The sequence below is a fragment of the Microcebus murinus genome, chromosome 16 (assembly GCF_040939455.1).
Source record: "Microcebus murinus isolate Inina chromosome 16, M.murinus_Inina_mat1.0, whole genome shotgun sequence".
Lineage (NCBI taxonomy): Eukaryota > Metazoa > Chordata > Mammalia > Primates > Cheirogaleidae > Microcebus > Microcebus murinus.
In genome coordinates, this window is record NC_134119.1 from 6,294,778 (window position 1) to 6,312,789 (window position 18,012).

The 18,012-nt window shown below is 45.9% G+C and overlaps 1 protein-coding gene across 1 annotated transcript; it reads right to left on the minus strand.

Moving 5' to 3' along the window:
• Positions 1 to 1,042: 1,042 nt before the first annotated feature.
• MC3R (melanocortin 3 receptor) lies at positions 1,043 to 2,225 on the minus strand. The gene has a single exon (XM_012748523.3). The coding sequence runs from the start codon at positions 2,120 to 2,122 to the stop codon at positions 1,151 to 1,153; it is 972 nt and encodes a 323-aa protein (XP_012603977.1). The 5' UTR covers positions 2,123 to 2,225; the 3' UTR covers positions 1,043 to 1,150.
• Positions 2,226 to 18,012: the final 15,787 nt, after the last annotated feature.

An 18,012-nucleotide genomic window follows, 5' to 3' on the forward strand; every position in this document is an offset into this window, starting at 1 on the left:
GACAGCCACAAGGCACAGACTGCAGTCGTCTGGGGCAGGGAAGCAGGTCCAATGCCAGTGCTCGTCAGGAACTCTCACCCTGAGCTTCCAGCACGAACTGACGTGCTTGACAAGGTACAGATGCTGATCACAGGGTCACCCAACTTTAACATCATGTCCAGCAAAAGGAGCAAAGAACCCCAAAGCATTTTCCCTCCTAGGTAATTTCAAAGAAATCATGTGATAGAGTTGCAATTACTACGAGGAAACAAAAGGTTCCCAAGAGAGCCACATGGCAGTTCCACAGTTTTTCGAACTCTTGGAAACTACAGCAAAGCAATTTCTTGTGATATATACATATACACAGGTTTCCCCTCCCACCCACAATTCATTCTCTTGTTTTAAAGGAAGAAAAGGAATAACAGGAAAAAAATACTTTTTTTTTTTAAAAAAAGAGTAATTTATACTTTAAAATAACAAGGCATCAAGATATAAGTACACAAGTATATTCTGATTGTTCAAAGTCTATTCTCTCTTTTTTGTTAGAATTTTGAAGGCTGCCTTGGATTTAATGCATAAAAACTCAATGACAACGAACATCACCACCACCACAACAAAAATAGAAGTGGGTTACAGCCCATGCTATTTTGAGGGTAGCAGAGGAGAAGAGGAAAACAGCAGAGCATTGCTTCCTTCACAAAGAGTTCACTGTTTTTAGACAATCGTTTCACTGTAAATAGAGCAATAGGGTAAGAGCTCAGGCTCTCATGGAACAAGTGCAGAGCTCTCTATAGCTGACAGCTGGGGGTCGTTGCTGTAACAGGTTTGCTTGGGAGAGATCGGAACCAGCCTTCCTGTTGGAGAGAATCCTTCTGCCGGGGACAGGAGGCAGTGAGCAGGCAGGTGGGCCGCCCCTGGGGGTGTGGGAAAGAGCGCAGGCAGCACCCAGGGCAGCCGCCACTGGTTTCCCCCGGTGACTGTTTGGGAAATGGGAGTTTGAGACTTACCCACCTTGGGATCCTTTCAGGGAGGCTGTTATGTTAACACGTTGTTATGTCTTCCAAGTGTCTTTTTTTTTTCTTTTTTTCTTTTTCTTTTTAAACATCTTGGCTGGATGGAAGGTCAAAAGCGACCGGACGGGTCAGGCCCTGCGCGGGCCCTGGTGCCCTACCTACCCCAGGTTCATGCCGCTGCAGCCGCAGAGAATCTCCTTGAAGGTGCTGCGCAGCTCCGGGCTCCGGAAGGCGTAGATGAGGGGGTCGATGACCGAGTTGCACATGATGAGGACCAGGTAGGCGTTGAAGTGCGCGGTGTAGCAGATGCAGTGGGGGTTGGTGGGGCAGGCGATGATGAGGACCAGGTGCAGGAAGAAGGGGGCCCAGCAGCAAACGAACACGCCCAGCAGGATGGTGATGGTGACAGCCCCCTTCACGCACGAGTGCTGCTGCGGGGCCACGCCCTCGGCCGGTGGCAGCGCGGCGATGCGCTGGACGTGCAGCCGCGCGAACAGGAACATGTGCACGTGGAGCGTGCCCATGAGCAGCAGCATGGCGAAGAACATGGTGATGAGGCACACGATGACCGTCTTGCTCTCGGAGTAGACGATGAACACCACGCCGCAGACGCCGCAGCAGACCCAGATGGCCGCGATGAGGGCGAGGGCCTTCCTCACCGTCATGATGCTGTGGTAGCGCAGCGCGTAGGAGATGGTGATGTACCTGTCCACGGCGATGGCCAAGAGGTTGCAGATGGAGGCCACCAGGGAGATGCAGATCATGGAGTCGAAGACGTTGTCCATGTGCTGGATGAACTGGTCCTCCAGGCTCAGGTAGTCGCTGTGGACCACGGCGATCATGATGGTCTCCAGGGCGTTGGACACGCTCACCAGCATGTCGGCCACCGCCAGGCTGCAGAGGAAGAAGTACATGGGCGAGTGCAGGTTGCCGTTCCTGACCACGGCCAGGATGACCAGGACGTTTTCCAGCAGGCTGATGATGCCCAGCGCCAGGAAGACCTCGGGCTGGATGAAGACCTGCTCGCAGAACGCGCTGCTGCTCTGGTTGCTGAGGGGAGGCGCTCCGGGGTGCCCCGAGCTGTTGGGCAGCGTGGGCTGCGCGGGGGGCAGGCAGCACGAGGCGTTCATTGCTGGCAGAGGCTGGTCCCAGCCGGGGCTCTGGCAGGTCCGCAGAAGCTGCTGCTGCTTGCAGGAAAAGCGAGGTCTCCCTCCGGATACTTCCTTTGGGTGCGTGTGCAGTCTAGGCTTAGATTTTGTTCTCCAACGATGAAAGGATGAGGAGGAGGAGAGAGTTAGTAGCTTGGAGACATATAGAAAACTTTGCTTCTCCTGGAGGAGTAGTTTTCTAGCTACTCTTATCAGCTGTCTTTTCTTCTCCCCCTGACCCCTCCTCTGCCTCTCCTCACATTTCCACCTGGGATCAGAAAATCTGCCACTGGTTGCTACAGTTACGACTCTTTTCCTGAGTGGAGGGAGCACACTCAGGTTTTATATATCAGCCAAGGGCAAACAACTCCTACTTGATGTTCAACGCAGCGAAATGACCACTGAGCATCAGGCACCTCTCTGACTGACAGCGGGTCCCTGCTCCGGGCTTCCGCGGGAGATGAAAAGGCACGCTGTGCCCTCTGCAGGCCAGACTGGTCCTCTGCTCGCTGCGTGCCGAGCCGTTGGAATTTGTCATGGAAACGGCCACGGGCATCCGTTCCTTGCATCCGCTTGTTTGTCCTTTCGTTTGTTCGTTCATTCATTTTTTGTTGCTTGAGTAAACATTTATTGAGCGCCTACTGTGTGTCGGGTCTCTGCTAGGTGCAGGGAACATAGTGGTGAGCAAAACAGCTGCTGTCCCAGAGTCTGGGGTGGGAGAAGAGAAAACAGGCAACAAGTGCTCGAATCAGGAAAGTCCAGGGGGCTGGGGGAGCAAAGAGGAGGGGCCCTAACCTGGATGGTCAAGGAAAGTTCCTGGAGGAAGAAACATTAGACTTTGATTTCAAGGAAGAAGAGGTGATAGCGGGGGCTGGGGGCAGGTTGTGGCGTGGGGGATGGGGGTGAAGGAGGTGGAAGAGGATTCTAGGCAGAGAGAGCAACATGCCTGCAGCCCGGACGCAAAGGGAGTCAGCCTCAAATGTGGCTGTGGGGGTCCCGCCCCACCTACTGAATCAGAGTCACCCAGCGGTAGAACCCGCATAAGTGTGTTTTCAATTTTCGACAGGTGAGCTTTGACATAGCCAGGGTTGAAATCTGCTGAAAAGGAAGCTTGGGGTTTTTGAAGCACTGAAAGTAGTTTGCTCTGGCCAGAGTGTGGAACTGGGAGACACAGTCTAAGAAATGAGGCTGCAAAGATATATATTTTTTCAAGGGTGCGAGGTGCCTAAACCCTGCAGGACAGCAGCAGCTGTGTATGGGAGCTTGGATGGTACCCTGGAGGCAGCGGGGGCTGTGGAAGGATTTAGGTAGGGTGGGAATGAGATGGGGTCTGTGTTTTAGAACGGTTCCTGGTTGCAGGTGGAGAATGGATCGGAAGGGATGAGAGCGCAGTTAGGGAGTCCAGGGTTGCGGGCACTGCAGAGCCCCAGGCTGAGATGACGGTGACCTGGAGCAAGGGCATGGAAGTGCGGATGTGGAGTGCACAGAGATATTTAAGAGGTAGAATTATGGGGAATTGAGACCGATTGGATACAGGGACATGGGAGGGAGCAGCCAGAAATACCTCCACTTTCTTCTTAAGTAATGGGGAAGATGGAGGTGTTTTATGCTGGGAAATGTAAAAGGCAGAATTTAGCAGTTGGGCTACTAATGTGGTGCTGTACTTGGAAATATGGTTTAGTACTTGGTTCATTTTGTTCATGTTAGATTTGATTATGCACATGGATCATATATGCTCAGAAAACGGAGTCCTCTTATCCCTACACACACACACACACACACACACACACACACACACACACACATTCTAGATGGATTAATGATCCATCCATCATCTAACTATGTATGTGGATGTGTGTGAAATAGAAAAAATATGCACAGGAAAATAGGAGTCTTATAAAACCTTGGAGTGGAGAGATATTCTTAAACAAGATAGGCAGTCCAAAATTTTGTATGGAAAATAGCACCATAAACGAAGTCAAGAGACAAACTGAAAGAAAACATTTGCCCTAGGCAAGGGTTACTATCTCCTATATGCAAAGAATCATTTCACATTAATAGGAAAGTGATGAATTATCTGTTAGAAAATTGGACAGAAGATATAAATAGTAATTCACTGAAGAGGAAATGTAAATGGCTAATAAGCATATGAAAAGATGTTACACCTTATGGGGAGTCAGGAAAATGCAAATCAAAATGAGATTTCTATATGATTTTTCCAGTGGACTGACAAGAATCAAAAAGTTATCAAATTCAGGAGAGAATGTTGGGAGAAGGACACTCTTGCATTCCTAGTGTTTGTGAATAGTTTCATCATTTGGAATTTTCTATTAAAATAAAAAAAACATGTGGGTATAAATCTCAGTCTATGAACTGAGGGGCATGAGAAATAGCACTTTTGTTTATTTTCAGCAGAGCAACTTAATTTCTGATGCTAAGTCACTGTTCTTCCAGGTTGGGGAAAAGTACATTATTAATCCTTTCGGGGACTTCTCACACTCAGGGTCACATCCAGAGGTGCATTTATACTATCACAGTCTGTGGTTCCAAGGGCACTAGTTTTACCTGCAAAGCTAGATTATAAGTAGGGACCATTCACTATCTACTAGGTCTTTGCCTGCTCTGTGCTTGGCATGGGCTGGGCATGGGCTATCTTTCCCTGCTTCCATTCTCTAGTTATGTGCATCCTTCAGAGAGAACAGATGGGATCTTGCACTTGAAACCTGTGTCCTCGGAGGTATCGTCATTGCTAATGAGTGTTCATTTGGTTTTCTCTGAATATTACTTCCCACTTTCCTGGTGGAGCTATACAGATGCAGTATTACTTTTTAATTGAATCTTATATAAATGAATTGGATTTATTAATAATAATTGCAAGACAGTCCCTGTCAGTATTTGCCATATGTTGTTGGCATACACGGGCAAGTCTGTTTTTGATCTGTTATAATAAACTGTAATAAGAAGATTCTTTTTCTAGGAGGTAACCCATCCAGATGCTCTATATACCTAAAAAGCTCTTCCTCAATTTTGTACCTGGTATACTCCTCTTGTCCTTCAAGATCCAGCTTCAATGCCAACCATTGCTTACAGCTTTCCTCAAATTCTATATAACAGTTAACCACCCTTCCCTCCCCACTGCCAAGCCGACAGGGTTTAGCACTCTTTCCTCACTTTCAAAAGTACAAGCCACAAGGAAACACCAAAACCAAAAAAACCCATGAATTGGACTTTATCAAAATCAAAAAACTTTTGTATCTTAAATTACCACCAAAAAAGGGAGAAGACAACAACACAGAATATGAGAAAATAATTGTGAATCAGATATCTAATGATTTGAACCTAGACTATATAGAGAACATTTGCAACTTAGTAATAAAAACATAGATAGCCCAATTGATAAATAAGCAGCAAAGGAATTGAGTAGACATTTCACCAAAGAATATATCAAATGTCCAGCAAGAACATTAAAAAAAAAACTCTTAGGGAAATAGTAAATACACTAAAAACCATTGAATTGTACACTTTAAACAGGTGCATTTTATGGTATGTTAATGTTATCTCAATACAGCTGTTTTTAAAAATGACATGTAGAATGTTGCATAATTAGAAGTCACATCCAGATATAGAAAGAATTGGCGGGGCATGGTGGCGCATGCCTGTGGTGCCAGCTGCTCGGGGGGCTGGGGCAGGGGGATTGCTTGGGCCCAGGAGCTTGAGGTTGCTGTGGGCTGGGCTGACGCCATGGCACTCTAGCCCGGGCAACAAAGTGAGACTGTCTCAAAAAAAAAAAAAGAAAAGAAAAATAACAAAACAAAACTTTTTTTTTTTTTGAGACAGTCTCGCTTTGTTGCCCGGGCTGGAGTGCCGTGGCGTCAGCCTAGCTCGCGGCGGCCTCGGTCTCCTGGGCTCAAGCAGTCCTACTGCCTCAGCCTCCCGAGTAGCTGGGACTGCAGGCATGGGCCAGCATGCCCGGCTAATTTTTTTTGTATATATATTAGTTGGCCAATTAATTTCTTTCTATTTATAGTAGAGACAGGGTCTCGCTCAGGCTGGTCTCGAACTCCAGACCTTGGGCAATCCGCCCACCTCGGCCTCCCAGAGTGCTAGGATTACAGGCGTGAGCCACCACGCCCGGCCAACAAAACAAATAAAAAAAACAAATAAATAAAAAAAAAAAAAAAAAAAAAAAAAAAAAAAAAAAGAAGTCACATCCATGCCACTAAAAGGGGACGATATTGACAGTGGTCATATTAGAACACAATTATTAGTTTTATTGTTAATCTGAACTTTTCCTGAGGGGCAGATGCGGCTGCCTCTCCACTCCTCTCCTGCCTCTGACTTCAGCAGCCGCTTGCTGGACAGTTCCTTGCCAGCTCAGACTCGACTTGCTGTGGGCTGGGAGATTTCAACCACATCCTGCCCTAAGGCAGACCTGAACTAATGAGAGAGGGAGCCAAAAGACATTCTTCAGCCTCCTGTCCTCAGGTGGACGATGGTAGATGCTGCTTATACTTTTTAATGTCTCCCTGACATTGAACCCCTGTCACCTAATGCAGCAGCCTTGATAATGTTTCTTATTATTGGCTTTTCCTCCTCACCTATCTCGTTCTCCCTTCGCCCTCACACCTGTATCCTGGAGTCACTTTCTGAATAAATTACTTGCTCCCAAGTCCCTGTAGGATAAAAGGGGAGTCTTGGGTGGGACTTCTGTGGAGATAGCCCAACTAACCCACCCAGAAAACTCAACTGGCACAAACTTTTCTGCTCTTTACTATTTCTCCTTTTTTGCTCTCTGGAATGATGACATGAAGGCTGGAGCTCCATCCTCCACTTTGTGAGTCTGAAGACAAGGACCAGATCCTATGAGTGTCGATCCCAAACCTAGAACAGTTCTGAATCCTTGATAACTTTATAGAGAGGTAGTCACAGCCCTGAATTGTTTGCCTCCAGATTTCTAGTTATATATGAGAGAAAAAAATAACCCTTTATTTGCTTAAACTCTCATAATGTAGGGTTTTCTGTTCCATACAGTTGAACTCAGCCCTGACAGAAGACCTTCTCTATTTTCATGCCGACAATCTTAATTATATAAAGCCCTGATGGACTCTACTACTTAGGTAAAAAAGGAAGTGATTCCATTTGTCTGTAAATTTATCTATAATTTTCTCAGCTATTAGACCATATACTGCTTATGGGTAGAAACTGACCTGTTCATCTTTATATGCCAGCATCTGGCACAATGTATTTATGTATTTATGTATGTATGTATTTATTAGAGATGGACTCACACTATGTGGCCAGGCTGGATTTGAATTCTTAGGCTTAAGTAATCCTCCTGCCTCAGCCACCTAGGTAGCTGGGATTACAGGCACATGCCACTGTGCCTGGCTGAATACTTCTATATTCTTAAATGACATACAATAGACAGCCTCAAAATAATATTGCAATACTGCCATTTTGGAAAACAGTTTTGCAGTTTCTTTAAAAGTTAAACATAAACTTACCACATAACTTAGCGGTTCCTCTCCTAAATATCTACTCTAGAAAAATATGCCCACACAAAGACTCGAATGTGAATGTTCATAGCAGCATTATTCATAATTGCCAAAATGCAGACAACCTAATGTCTATCAGATGGTGTCGAGACAGACAAGATGTGGTACATCCATACAATAAATTACTAGTAAGTAATAAAAAGGAATGAAATACTGACACATGCACAATATGGATGGACCTCAAAAGCGTCATGTCAGTGAAAGAAGTCAGACATAAAAGATGACCTTGCTATTGATGATGTATGCTGCTGCTTATACAAAATATCCGGAAAAGACAAATCTGTGGAGACACAAAGCAGATTAGCAGTGGCCTGGGACTAGAGGTGGCAACGAGGGTTAACTGCAAATGGGCACAAGGGATTTTATTGGGGTGATGAAAATGTTCACAAACTGGATTACGGTGATGTTGCTTAACTCAATAAGTTTACTAAAAATCACTCATTTGTACACTTAAAATGGGTGAATTTTATGATATATACATAGACCCCAGTGAAGTTGTTAAGAAATGGAATTGCAGTTGTGTTCTGTGTCTTGAAAGGATTATAGTCACATAAAGAATTGGTAATGAATTTGTTAAATAGCTTGATTTAGTCATTCCACAATGTATGCATTTAATGAAACATGGTGTTGTACACCGTAAACATATACAGTTTTTACTTGTCAATTAAAAAAAAAAAAACAGATAATGAAAAAAAAAAAAAAGAATTGTTAACAGCCAGGTGCGGTGGCTCACACCTGTGATTCTAGCACTCTGGGAGGCCAAGGCTGGAGGATTGTTTGAAGTCAGGAGTTTGAGACCAGCCTGAGCAAGAGTGATACCCCATCTCTGCTAAGAATAGAAAAATTAACTGGGCATCATGGTGTGTGCCTGTAGTCCCAGCTACTTGGGAAGCTGAGGCAGGAGGATTGCTTGAGCCCAGGAGTTTGAGGTTGCTGTGAGCTATGATGATGCCACTGCACTGTAGCCCGGGTGACAGAGTGAGACTCAGTCTCAAAAAAAAAAAAAAAAAAAAAAAGAAAGAAAAGAATAGCTAATGATGTATCCTTTTATAATGTTGACTAGAATGACATTCTTATAATCACCAGCTTTGAATTTATTCTCTTCTTTGAAGCCTCCGTCACAATTTTATTCTGTTGATTGCTCTCGCCACCCATCCATGAAAAGGTTTCCATTTTCCCTATTTCTTTTTTTCTGTTTTAGGAGGAAGAAACTTCAACTGATTTATTCCTTTGGTGCAGCCTGCTCTAAGCTCTGGGCTATTTCTCTAGCTGACGTCTCCGTGTGGAGAGTCCAGACGTGCCTGTCTAGTGCTGAATTTGTGTTCTCCTGCCTTAGATTTGTTTTTTTTCCAGTGTGTTTCTTCTCCTATGAATGGCTCCGCTACCCGCTATTTCTGAGTGTGCACACCAGAAACGTTGGGGTCTTGAACACCTCCTTGTCCCTCGCTTCCAGCATTTAAGCCATCACCAAATCCCACTGGTTTTACCTCTGAAGTAGCTTTGGAGTCCCTCTCCACCATCGCAGCCTGAGCTACATTATATCTTGCCTAGGCCCTGACATGAGTCCCTTACTGATCTCTTCTTGCCCTCCTCGAATTGTTTTCTGGATATGGTTAGCCACAGTGCTCCGTTCCAAACCCAGATCTGAGCATGTCGCTTACTGGCGTAAAACCCTTCAATGTGTTCCCACTTTACTCGGGAGAAACGCGAGCATCTCTGCTGGCCAGCAAGCCCTCATTGTCTGCTGTCCATTTGTCCCATTACACGCAATCCGCCCGCCTGCATTCCCACCCCTCTGCCCTCTCCTTTTCTAAAGACATGTGAGCCTTCCATCAGTCCCCAGAGTGTGCCAGTCGGCCGGCCACAGAACCTTTGCACAAGCTGTTCCCTAGATTGAGAAGATGCCCCACCTGCTGCTTGCAATACTCCATCTGCGTAGTCCAAGCTCAATCTTCCAATCGCTGCTCATGGGCTCTTCCCCCTTGGTCACCAAGCCCCCCTTGACCACATCTCCTCCTCCTGAGCCATCTAGGTCAGCTTTACCTCTTCCCTTTATATGCTCCCAAGGGACCACATTTCTCTCCTAGAGTCTTAGTTGAATTTTAGCCTCATCAGTGTGTTTGGTTAATGTCTTGTCTATCTGTCATCTCTAAGCTCCATGGGATCAGAAAACAACCTGCATTTGCTCACCTGTGAACCCTTAGCACTTTGCACATAGTGAACACAAATATTTACAGTTGTTGCAATGCCAATCATATCAATGGGAACAGCTGGGGTTAGGGCACAGCACCAAGTCCTGAGGAAGTTATAAAGCCCCTAGTAAGATCAATGAGTATGTGGAGGGGGGCAGAATCCCTGGCAGGTGGAATGGCAGAAGCACTGGCCTGTGAAAGGCAGCAGGTTTACTGAAAGCATTAGTAGATATTTCTCCTTGAATTCACTTAAAAAAGCCAAAACACAAAAATTGTGACTGCATGTGCCCAAAATAGCTCCCTCTGCATGGTGTCACCAGAACCCTGAAGTCTGTGGCAGCATATTTTGGAAATGAGCAGAAGTTTCCATCTGGAACCCGTGAGGCATCTCATCCGTGTGCCAGGATGTGACTTGTGACCAATAAATCTTGTAATGGTGATGGCGGGGAGCCTGGGGAATTGAAATGATAATTGCAGGTCTTGGTTCAGTGGGCGGCTGTATTCCCCAGTGTCTGATTTATTCCATAGGATGCAAAATCAGTACCAAAAAGAACGGGGTTGCCTTTTTCCTTAGCTTCCCTACCCTCGATTCATTTTCTTAAGACAAAGTTGGCGAGTTGGGCAATGCCCAAAGGGGGAATGCAGGGAAGAGGAGAAGAATGTGGCCCCAAATGGATCTCAGGACTAGGTTGGTGTCTTAGGAGTGCATTAATGAAACGGAAACCTTGTTGCATTCAGTGGTGGCCACTAGCCACATGCAGCTGTTTCAATTTAAATTAATATTGAATCAAAGGTCAGATTCAGATCCTCAGCCCCAGTACTCACCCTGTGAGCACTCGCCAGCCACAGGCGTCGAGTGGAATCTGTGCGGGACAGGGCAGGAACAGACCACGCCCACCCACCCCTCCTCGCGGAGAGTTGTGTCGGTGGCACTGGGCTGACCGTTCCCCACCTCTCGCCTTAGTGACGGGCCAGGTGGCCACTCAGGAGCCACAGCTGGGCTGGTGGAGGCCCTGCCAGGTGGTCGTGGTGGAGTGGAGCGAGGGCAGGGGGAGGCCTGCCTGAGAACGAGGCCAGCACAGAAGAGTGTGGTGCGGAGGAATGACAAGAGAGATTCGTGGCATCCTCTGAGTGGTCCAGCCAGGTCAGAAGCTTAAACGCCTAAACTTTCCCATCACATGAGTTAGTAATAAATCCCACCACCCCAATTTCTTAAAATCTTGCTTGAGAGGGTTTGAATTGCCCATTTGACATTAGTGACTGATTAATAAGTTAATATCCTGGTAATAAAAGGACCTCTTGAATGTGAAAGTGGAATCTCTAATCATTTTTTTTTTTTTAGAAACGGGGTCTCACTCTGTCAGCCAGGCTACAATGTAGTGGCATTGTCACGGCTCACTGCAACCTCAAAAAGTCCTGGGTTCACATAATCCTCCTGCCTCAGCCTCCTGAGTAGCTGTGATTACAGATTTGCACCAACATGCTGGCTAATTTTTTCTGTTTTTAGTAGAGACGGGGTCTCATTCTTGCTCAGGCTGGTCTCCAACTCCTGAGCTGGAGCAATCCTCTCACCTCGGCCTCCCAGAGTGCTAGGATTACAGGCATGAGTCACTGCACCTGGACTCTAATCATCTTGAGCTTATAATCAATGCACTGAGGAGAAGAGAGTCCTTTCTATGCTGTGGAATCAAGATTGTTTCTTTTCTCCCAAATCTTGGTTTGCTTGAATTCATAATTAAAGTGGAAGTAGGAGGAGAGAGGCACTAAGAGATAAAGAATGAGAAAAAGGGGACACATTTTTATAATTCAGGTTTGTCGTGAACATTGCATTAAGAGAGCAGTCGAAGTCCTTTCCATGCTGTCTCCTTCTGCAAATGATACAATAGCAACCAGCCCGGAACTCTCGCTCCGTGAGTATTCCTTACAGTGCTGGCAGCTTCCAATTGCATTTTCACTCTTAGAGTTTTCATTATTGGTTGCTCTAAAGAGTTTTCATTTATAAAATGTGTGTTGCTTTTATGGTTGAAATTCCCCCAAGAAGACTGAATTAATAGGCCTCACTTCTCAGCTAGGTACCCTGTGCACAAAGGAAATATAAATATGTGTTATACTTTTGCTCGGTTTCCAGGTCCTTCTCATTTTAGAAACACCTGTAAGGTCCAAGGCAGTTGTCAGGCTGAAATGAACACTCTCTGTCCAGGAAGATAGTGAAGAACCGTCTCCATAGGTGGGCAGCCTCCTGGGAGTCAGCCAAGGGTGCCAGGCCCCTGTCTGGTAGCATAGAAGCAGTTGGCAGCAAATATACAAAGAAGCCCAGGCCAACACTTAACATCTGAACATAGATGAGCTGGAAGTTAAACCAACACTGTGTGCCAGGACCTCTGCCAACCTTTTGTTATAGCCAAGAATCAAAATGATGTTGGGGACACAAAGATGAACAAGACACAGTTCCTGCTCTCATGGGGCTCGTAGTCTGGATGGGAAGATGGGCTTTGTTAGAGGAGATGCTTCAACTTTAAGGCACACACGAATTCACGTAGCTTGGCCTGACCAATCCACGCGTGGCAGTCCCTCGTCCACAAATATCGTCTCAGGGGCCTGCACCTCGTCAGTCAGACTCGGGGTGATGATCTGGGGAGTCTAGCATCTCCCCAGAGCGATGCCCTCATGCCCATCTGCTGGACTTGAATTTAGAGGGTGCAGGTGTGGAGCTGCTGGGGGCCACCTTGGCCCCACGTGGAATATAAGCATGAAGCCAACATGAAGGAGGGCAGGTCAAGCCACAGAGAGACCCTGTGCTGTGGACTGAATTGTAGCCCCCAAAATTCACAGGTTGAAACCTTTACCTCCAATGTGATAGCACTTGGATATGGGCCCTTTGCGAGAGAATTAGATTTAGAGAACGTCACGAGGATTGGTCAGGCCCGAGGCACATGCCCAGCCTGGAGCCAGGGGAGGAGCTAGATCCACCTGAATCCCGTGGTATGAGAGCAAAGGGCGACTCCCCCGAGAAATATGTGGTACTGTTCTCTGAAGATGCTGGACAGCAGACCCAACCCATGTTCACGGCAATAATAAAAACCAATAATTAGCACTCCTCACATTTCTGTGATCGTATTATGACTAGACAAGGATTTTCAGAGAATCAAAGAGGGAATAGTTGGCAGAATGGTGGCTTGCAAACGAAATACTGTTAGACTTAAAGGAAGGGAAAGAATTTTCTGGGAAGATGAGAACAGATTAGATAAGCTTTTGCTTTCTCTGGGTTTGGAAACCAGCTTTGCCACAGTTTATCTGTGTGACTTCAGGCTGGTTGCTACAGCTCTCCAAGCCTCAGTTTCCTCATACACAAAATGGGTGTAATTATAGTGCTTGCCTTATTGTGTTGTGAGGACTGAATGATTTCATGCCTGTGACATGGTGAGCACATAATTATTAGCTCTTGCAAATGTTACAAAGGAGGGGAGGTAATTTAAAGGAGAGACCTAAGAACATGTTGTATTCCTAATTCTTACAAAAGTGTCTGACACTCAATAAATATTTGTTGAATGGATAAATGAATGAATGAATATGCAAAGGCAGCACAGGCTTAAAATATCACTTCATGCTCTGGTCTTCTATGTTGGGTGGTGTAATAGAATCCAGAAGGAACCCCTGTTTTTTCTAAGCAAAGCCTTTGTGTAAGAGATGTTTGATTGTGTGCCACTAACTGTAACACATTTTCTCCCATCCAAGTACCAACCAGGCCTGCCCCTACTTAGCTTGGTAGATCAAGCATGTTCAGGGTGGTATGGCCATAGACTGTAATACATTTTCTGATGCTGATGTTGGCTCTTGACTTTTTTTCCCAGTGGTTTGCAGTTGTTTTCTCTCTTTCTGTGTTGAGGCACACAGGGTCCAGATATGTGGGTGGCAAGCAGTAATGTTTATGTTTACCTGGCTACAGAAAGCCCACAGCCCATTATGCCTGGGTATTTCGGGCCCTAATTGCCTTCCAAAGCAATAGGCAGAATTAGACGTGTCTAGGTAGCCATTTTTCTAAGTGAAAACCAAGCAAAATAATTTATGTTTCAAAGTGCTTGGGTAATAGGGGTATCCTTCTCTCCTAATGCATTTCTGTGTTTTGAAAACTTTCTAAACAAGAACTCTTGGTGTTTTCAAAAGCTGTGAGACAGGAGCGGTAGAGAGGCAGAGGCAGAAGCCTGGGTCAGAGTGCCCTCTTTCCTGTCATAACATGCAGGACACGTGCTGGTGCTCTGGTGCCTGTGTTTGTCGTGGTCTCATGGCTCAGCTCGGAGCCCACAATTTCCAGTTTCCAGGGCCAGGGCCAGGCGACTCGATACAGTATGGCCATCCTGTACCCAGCTGTTGTCAGGAGCAAATCAATGGTCCTAGGCAGGACTGCGCATGCCCCCCAAGGGTGTTTTTGTGAAGCTGTCATGGACATTAAATGAGCTGAATTAGAGAATGTCCAGTCCTGGGCTGGTATGCAGTAGGCACTCAATAAATGGTGGCTTCCATTTTCTTCATTCTCTGTTAGGGATGTGTTCTGTGGCAGATGACAAAAACTGACTGCACTGCAGCAAGCGAGAGTTCGTTTTTCTCACATACTGTGAGGTCTGGGGTAGATGGTGGCCGTGTTGGTTCAGAAGCTCAGCAGTCTCTGGTTATTATCTCTACAACTCTCCTGGTGTCCCATGATGGTCACAAGATGGCAGCATGGACCCTCTGTCCCCCCAACAGAATTGTGATTATGTCTCGTTGCTGGACCTGGTCACCTGACCTACCCTAGCTGCAAGGGAGGCTGGGAATTCAGGTAGAAGTTCATATGACTGGTCCTCCTGAGCACATTTTCTCCTCCCCAAGAAAGATGTTGCAGACTGAGTTCTCCAATGGATGCTGAGACGGAGTTGGCATGTGGGATGTTTATTAGAGATGAATACCCATGGAAGGGAGGAGGAGAAAGAAGAACTGGGCAGAGGAAGAAGTGAACTGAGAGGCTGGTATGACAAGGAAGGTCTCAGCCAACCCTGGACAGCTCGGAGCATGTATGGTCCATTGAAGTTGTCTTTGTTGGGCTGAAGTGTCTGGGTCTACACCCACTACACAGTCAGTCATTGGGAGGGAAAGCATTTTCTGGGGAGGAAGGGGGCTCTTGGGCAAGATAGTGTTCTGCAGTCGAGGCAGATCCTGAGGGAATTATAACTGGAGGCTTCCTGCTGAGAACCAGGGCAGCAGGTTCTTCCTTGGAGGGCGGTGCAGGTTCTTGTCCATCACAAAAGAAGAAGTAAATACGCACTAATACAGAGATGTGACTGGGCAATATCGGCGGGCGGTGTTACCACTGTGTGGACCTGGGGAGCTGGGTTTTGCAAGAGCTCTAGATATGATGGAATGTTTTTGATCCTGGTACCTCTCACAGAGTGCCACCTAAGGGCTTCCTACGTGAGGGTACTGACTGTGGCACATCCTGTGACTAAGGTACCAGAGGAGATCTGTGCTTGGCTGGAGGCACCAGTTATTATAGTGAACAGTTAGTTAGAACAAGCGGAGGCGGAGTTACTCACTGTCCAAGGACGAATTGACAGCAGGGGCAGCTACTAGGAAGGAACAAAGGGACAACTCATCTATGAATGTCATGGGGAAAGTTGCGGCACATTTTATGACAATCTAAATCTAATATATAAGTTTGTTGTATCTATGCATGATGCTTTCATAGTGGCCAGCCACTGTGCTATATAATAGAGTTTCCCCCCCACCATATCTATGTATTTTATTTTGCGATGATTTTAGATTTACAGAAAAATGACAAAGGTAGTACAAAGAGTTCCTACATACCCCTCATCCTATTTCCTCCATTGCAAACATCTTACATCGTCATGGCACTTTGGTCAAGAAGCCAGCCTTGGTATATTGCCATTCGCTAAACTCCAGACTTTATTTTGACTTCACTGGTTTCCCATAATGTCCTCTTTCTGTTGAAGGATCCAGTCTAAGATGCCACAGTGCACCAAGTTGTCATGTCCCCTTCACCTCCCCGTCTGTGGCAGTTTCAGTCTTTTCTTGCTTTTCCTAACTTTTGACAGTTTTGTGGAAGGTCCCTCAGTTTGGGTGTGTGTGATGTCTTTCTTATAACCAGACTGTGCTTATGGATTTATGGAGAGAATCCCACGGTTGTGTGTACTTTTCCATCACATCACATTGCGGGGGTGCATGACACCCACATAACACCACTGGGATGATAGCCTTGATCACTCACTTAAGGTGATGTGAATTTTAATTTCCCACGTTTTGCCATAGGGGTCTTAACGTTTGTATATGGGCTTCTTCTGGGTCTGAAATCCTATTCTGACTCATGGAAGGGACAAGGAAAGGTGATACATATGTCCTACAGCTGTCCCCGTGGTGGTGGGGCAGGTCTTGTTTGGGGTCCAATGGAAGTCCTCCTTTTGTTCCTCCCCCATTCTCCTTCCCACCCTTTTCCCAGCAGCCCCCACACTGCCAAGTGCCAAGATGGCTGCCCTGCCAGGATAACACCAGCGATCATTTACTGAATATTTTAACGTGCCAAGCACTTTGCTTACACTGTCTCTAATCTCCAAAGCCACTAGCTGGGTGTATTGTTATACCACTTTGCAGATTAAGAAACAAAGGTGAAGTGAATGTCCCCAACTCGCACAGTGGGTGAGTAGAAAATTAGAGATTTGAAGCCATTGTATCTGTTTGATGGCGAAACCTGTGCTCTTTCTTCTGCTTTTGCTCATGGGCAGACCCACAAGATGGGAAAGTGTGTGGCAGAATAATGGATGTAATATCACCACATTAACCCTAGTAGCCCTACAGTCAGCTATGAGAGGCATAAAGAACTCTAAGGGACAAGTAGACTACAACAACTCAGAAAAATGGATACATTATTTTTCATAATAAAAGGGAGAGAAGAGAGACTGAGATGAGCTTTTTAAAAATCATTATGGCCATGGCAAAAAATTATACAACCATCACCCTTATTATCTCTGTAAGAAGAGATGTCAGGAAGGGTAGGGCTTAAGCTGAAATGATGTTTCTGACACACAGTGAAAGGTTTTTGAATGAAGAATCATGATGTATACAGACTTTGCTGTTTAGAATGCATTATTTTTTTCTTGGGATTTGACAAAATCAAACTCTATTCAGAACCTTGCCAGCATTTTCTGGGTGGGTGCTGGTCATCTTTCTCCACACTGTCGCTTCACAACCCCAATCACCTGAGGCCGCCTGTCCCCAGCTCCTCCTGGCTGCTCCCCTCCACCCTGGTCCCCCTTAGTCCCCACATGTGAAGCTTTTGTGCGTAATAATCTTTATTAAAGGTGTGGGGAAAGCAGAGGTGGATTATAGTGCTTAGGACAGGAACGTGGTTCTGTGGCACTTCCCCCCGTGGGGGGTTTCTCGTCAGGAGGATGTTTTATTTGTCATCTCTCTCTCATTGGGTCCTGGCTTGTCATCACCTTGCTGGGTCTGGTCTTCGCTTGAGTTCTAGGTTTTTAGTGGACACACAGCCTGGCCCAATAAATGTCTGTTGACTGCATAGTCAGCCCTGTCTTTTGTAACCATAAGGGCTGTTAGCACCACTCTTTTTATTTTTTTATTTCAGGGTATTATGAGGGTACAATCATTTTGGTCACATTTTATGTCTTTGCCTCTCCCTAGCACCTCTTATATTGTCCTGGTTTGAGCTTGAGCCTATTACCCAAAGTGAGATAACACAAGATCGGAAGAATAGGCTCCACTTGTACTCACCATCAAATTGGTACTGACTGATGAGCACCACTCTTTAAAAAGCCATGTCACTCTGGGCCCTGACATCAGTAGTTCCACCGGCTGGCAGGAGCTTGGCTTTACCTTCTGTCTCCCTTCCTCTCTCCCTTCCCTCCTTCATTCCTTCCTCTCTCATTCCCTCTCTCTCTTCCTTCTTTTTTTCCTTCCTTCCTTCTTTACTCTCCTTCCTTCTCTTTGTTTTTCTACAGATTTTAATGTTTATGTTTCTATACAAGTCTATAAATTCATTTGTCCAAATGGCATTCAGCAGAAAATTAGCCCTATTTTTCAACTGTGTTCAGATATTTTATATATAGAATAAACTTTATTT